Source organism: Megalops cyprinoides, chromosome 25, assembly GCF_013368585.1.
Source record: "Megalops cyprinoides isolate fMegCyp1 chromosome 25, fMegCyp1.pri, whole genome shotgun sequence".
Classification (NCBI taxonomy): Eukaryota; Metazoa; Chordata; class Actinopteri; order Elopiformes; family Megalopidae; genus Megalops; species Megalops cyprinoides.
The window spans coordinates 11529219-11533713 of record NC_050607.1 but is presented as its reverse complement, the minus strand read 5'-3'; the positions used below and the strand labels follow the sequence as shown (position 1 = coordinate 11533713).

At 45.0% G+C, this 4495-nt stretch overlaps 1 protein-coding gene across 2 annotated transcripts; it reads right to left on the bottom strand.

Annotated features, from left to right (window-relative positions):
* On the bottom strand, window positions 1-4495 carry LOC118771958 (protein mono-ADP-ribosyltransferase PARP11). 2 transcript variants are annotated; one of them, XM_036520153.1, is made up of 8 exons: window positions 4273-4495; window positions 3592-3713; window positions 3181-3301; window positions 2734-2809; window positions 2379-2451; window positions 1785-1915; window positions 1112-1260; window positions 1-613 (listed from the first exon to the last, which is right to left on the bottom strand). In XM_036520153.1, the coding sequence occupies exons 2-8, from the start codon at window positions 3703-3705 to the stop codon at window positions 297-299; spliced, it is 981 nt and encodes a 326-aa protein (XP_036376046.1). In that variant the 5' UTR covers window positions 3706-3713; window positions 4273-4495; the 3' UTR covers window positions 1-296. The 2 variants fall into 2 exon arrangements, with proteins under 2 accessions (XP_036376046.1, XP_036376047.1); XM_036520154.1 differs by having other exon boundaries at window positions 4419-4478.

Genomic DNA, 4495 nt, shown 5'->3' with positions numbered 1-4495 from the left:
TTTACATCACTTTGTGGGAGCGCACGCCTACATTTTCTGAGCTTACATGCTCTCTCCCTCTTGTCTGTTCCCAAAGGCACTGTGGGAAATCTGTAGGTAGGGACTGAAGGAAAGATAGCGAATACTGCCCATATGAGAGTTTCTCCTCTCCTGCCTCTTCTGCAGTTTCTCTTCCTATTCCGCCACTATACCAGACCCCTCCTGGACAGAGGCAGGTTTCATCTTATTTTTAAAGAAAATGACTTCATAAGGGAGAAATAAAAGGTGTGTCTGCACAGCGTCCCTGGACACTGCGGTTAATAGAACTCTATCAAATACTCCGGGTACACCTGGTTGCTATCGAAGATCACAAAGATCTTGGGGTTGGCGATGTCGTCCACGCAGCTGTCGTAGAAGTTTGTGATGGTGGTGTCCTTGGAGGGGGGCCGGCTGAACAGGGGGTGGCCCAGGGTGTACTCCCCGACAAGCACCCGGGCCAAGAACATCGACTTGAAGGGCGGCTCGCTCTGAAAGATGGGTGGCGCCAGACCGTGCTTCTGCAGAGTGAAATTATGCTTCCCTGTCGAGTGGCAGAATTTACTCGAGTACTTGGCATCTCTTGCAAAATAACTCCCTGAGGAAAAGAGAAAGGCATGAATACCATTTTCACACATTTTTCATTATTCTACATTTGTATACAATAATATTTAAATACCTCTGAACAACAAATTTAAGCAAGTATGACTTTTTTTCTTTCCTGTACAATGTGAACTGTGAACAGTGAAATGAACCATACAGCAAAATCAAATTTTGTTTCATGAAGTTGAGCACTAGGAACACGGATATTTACATTACATTTAGCAGAAGCTCTTATCCAGAGCAACTTACAAAGGTTACAGTTTTTACTTTATCCATTTATACAGCTGGATATTTACAAAGGCCAATCTGGGTTAAGTATCTTGTCAAAGGGTACAGTGGCATTGCTGCCGTGGGAAATCGAGACAGTACATGTTCGGTTACAGACCCTGCTTTTGGTTATGAGCCCGGTTCCTTTCCACTATGCTACACCGCCACCCCATTTGCCACAATAAAGTCCTTAATTAAGCACCCCTGAGTCCTAAGTGTCACCCACCTTTGCCATAGACATCACCGTGGCTTCCAGTTAACCTCCAATCAAAATTGTAGGTGCAGATGGCCTGAACATTGCTATGGCCTGTTCCATGAAAGAGCATTTTCTCTTCAATGTCTGTCCGTTTGATCTTTCTCAGCTGTGCTTTCTTCCTTCAGAGAGCCGATGAGAACAAGACAAGGTCAATACATCTCACTGCACCGGCAGCTACTGCAGTACAGGGCTTCCCGTGGATATTGTGGGTTTAAATTCCACTTTATTCACTTATTAAAATGAAGGGGAAGATGAATGAACAGCTTTTGTTCAGAATGGAAGAGAGGGTTATGATGAGTGTTTGGCTGACAGACACCTGTGGAACTGCATTAGACTCTGTGCTAAATACAATGGCACTGACCCTGATGTTCTCAACAATACAGTAAATTGTAAGAAGTAATTAAAACATGCCAACAGATCAAGGTAAAGGGACCTACATGGCGGTCCACACCACAAGTTATGAAAACGCTACATTTCTTACAGTATGTCTGGAGGATATAACTGAATTGTGGGTGATTTTAATGATTTGAATGACTCCATAACAACACTATAAGTTACTCATCTACTGACTATGCCATGATGAAAATGAATGAGAAACATTAATCACTGGGATTGCATCAACCATCAGGATAATGCAGCCTACCGGCAAAAAAACTCCCAGAGGTCTAAGTTCTGTATTCTTTGAATTGCCTTGATGGGGACTCCTCCCATTGTCCTCTCAAAGAGCCTTGCTACCTCCTTACACTCGAAGGTGTCTCTGCCCAGAGAGATGAGCTGCGAGACAAGAACCACAGTCGCGTTAATAAACACGGTCCAGCAGGGGGTGCCATAGAGCTAACCAACAACACTTTACAATCCTCTGATTGTTTCTTACATTTCTGTGCAGAAAGGGTTAATCCTGTGTGACGGTAACTGACAAACTGAAGCCGTGGCAAATCAATCTGTATAATCTCTGTGGGAGACGCTAAAGCCTTTTAACTAAAGAGATGGCATTTAAAAAGGAGTAAACAGACCTAGGTCAGTCCTGCTCCTGATTGCATTTCACTGGGAGTCATGTGAAACTGCAATAAACCTAGCAGGAACATGTCGATCCACAGCACACAACATGGACAACAACCTCCACAGAGTGATACCTGCACTACACCGCGGAGCACTGCCTTGAAATGAGTCGTGCTGGGATAGACGCAGCGGGAGAGGACTGATGCTGCTGTAACACGTAAAGGCTCCTCCAATTTACCTGGTAAGGCTCCTCTGTGTTTATTCTCTCCCAGTGAGATGGAACAGGGAGGGCGAGATTATCACAGATAAATCTGTAAAGGGCACGGAGACACACCATTAGGAACGATGATGAAGACTGATACAGCTTAATACCTAAAACACTGGGCAAGAGAAAGAGGTACACGCAGTTGGGGGGGGGGGGGGGGGGGGGGGGTAATGTCTAATGTTGCACATCTGTGGCCTCCAAGCCAGATCCACACTCAAGAGGAGGAGCAGCAGTGCTAGTGGAACCTGCAGGCCTGAGACCTCGGTCTCTCATTGGGTTTTCACTGTCACAGACCATAACACGCGTCCTCTAAGGTGGTCAGACTCACCTGAAGCTTGTCATCGAATGCAGCGCCCGTTTGATCGGCCGCTGCTTTCCAGTTGTCAGATTGGTTTGCCTCATTACTAGGCGCGGGTGAAAAAACGAGAAAACAAATGCCCGATCAATCACACTAAAAACCACACTAAATAAAATCTACAGCTGTTCATTTAAAACCCAACACCAATATTCGGTTCTGTGTGGAGCAGAAAGCAGTGCAGAGTACAGTGACGATAAAATCAACTCAATCAAAGCACAGTTAGGACATTGCTCTTGGCAAGGGGCAACTTGTCTTGCAAGGAACAAAAAAACAGATCCCATTCCACCCTCATGTTCAGCATGTTTAAGCTGACTATCTGTAGATGACAGATGACTGATGCCCAAGAACACACAGCTAAAGCTGAACAGGAAAGTGGACATATGCAGGCGGTGATCCATGTGGATGAGGCTTCAATACCTGAGAAGTCCACTCTGTAGGTGTACTTGGCAGTGTGGAATTCCAGGACACCCTGCTGATTCCTACAATAATTCTGCTCGATTTGGTCACTGGTCACAGAGCACGCTGCACTTGGATCAACCTGCAATACCACACAGACACAGTAAAGACACACGAGTGTTCATACATTTACCTCACAGCGATGGATGTTTATCAGGCTGGATGTTTATTGAAGGAAATAAGGTTAAGCAGCTTCCCTGAGGGAATGCCAGCAGAGCCCCACATGAAATTCGAACCAACAAGCTGCTGATTACTTGTTCTGTCTCTTATGCGGTGCATATTCACATGTCAAACGCAACACTTCAACCCCCTCGTTGCACTGGAAAATATCAGTATAACAGACAGATATAGTGAGACTTCCTTGCCAGCTACCTCGAACATGTGCCACACTCCGCACTCGGCCAGGTAAAACCAACACCACCGTGTCTCCGAGGTGTCCATTTCCTCCACGTCCGAGGACTCATCCTCGGTTGTCCTTGAAAACATTCTTTTAACTGGAGAAAATTCACAGACGGGTTAGGGGAGAAACAGAAGGAGGAAACGTGCAATATTCAACACCGATGTTGCTGCAACCACCGCTACCCCACACTAGCACGTCTACTTGCGAACGAGTGAGTGGGATATTTAATTCAGGTCGCGAAATTCTGATTCCCATTAATACTCCATGAATGGGAGACTTCTGATAATCGTCCTGGTGCCAACTGCATCAACTGTCACAAACTGTCACACTGCCAAGGCATTAGCTATATTAACTGGCTACATTTTAAATTTGAATAGATTGTTGCTAGTTGGACAGCTAGTCCATAACGCCAAACATGAAAGCAGACGTAAATTAATGTTCGTTATTCTAATTATGATCGCTCTTTATATAATTTTAACAGACGGTAAGGAAGAAACATAACGTTAATCAACACCGAGATCATTCTAGCTGGCTAGCTATATATTTCGGAGGGATTGGTATCATTCTCTGAGTAAACTGATGTACGCCCATCCAGATGTTAGCATATCCGTGAATTTTCGCAGTTACTGCGCGGAATTGATCCTCATGAATACCTGTAGCTATCGGAGTCTTCAGCCTTGCAAACAGGGTGGTCACGCTAGCTAGCTAATGTCATCTAACTCAACAGATAGCTCACTAGTCTTGCTCCTGTAACGTTAGCAAACCGCTCATGCTTAAGCGTCTATTTACTTTGTTTTACCTGCTGCAAAACAGTATTGTGTATGTCTGCATACAGTTCACACTGGACGTTAGACGACCGAAAAACACACAAACATA

Bases quoted from the DNA above. Each gene is read 5' to 3' on its own strand.
- LOC118771958 (XM_036520153.1), bottom strand. From the start codon at position 3,705: ATGTTTTCAAGGACAACCGAGGATGAGTCCTCGGACGTGGAGGAAATG. The intron at 3,302-3,591 runs GTAGCTGGCAAG...GTGGTATTGCAG, and splicing joins GAGTGTGGCACATGTTCGAG to GTTGATCCAAGTGCAGCGTG. The intron at 1,916-2,378 runs GTAAATTGGAGG...CTTGTCTCGCAG, and splicing joins ACACAGAGGAGCCTTACCAG to CTCATCTCTCTGGGCAGAGA.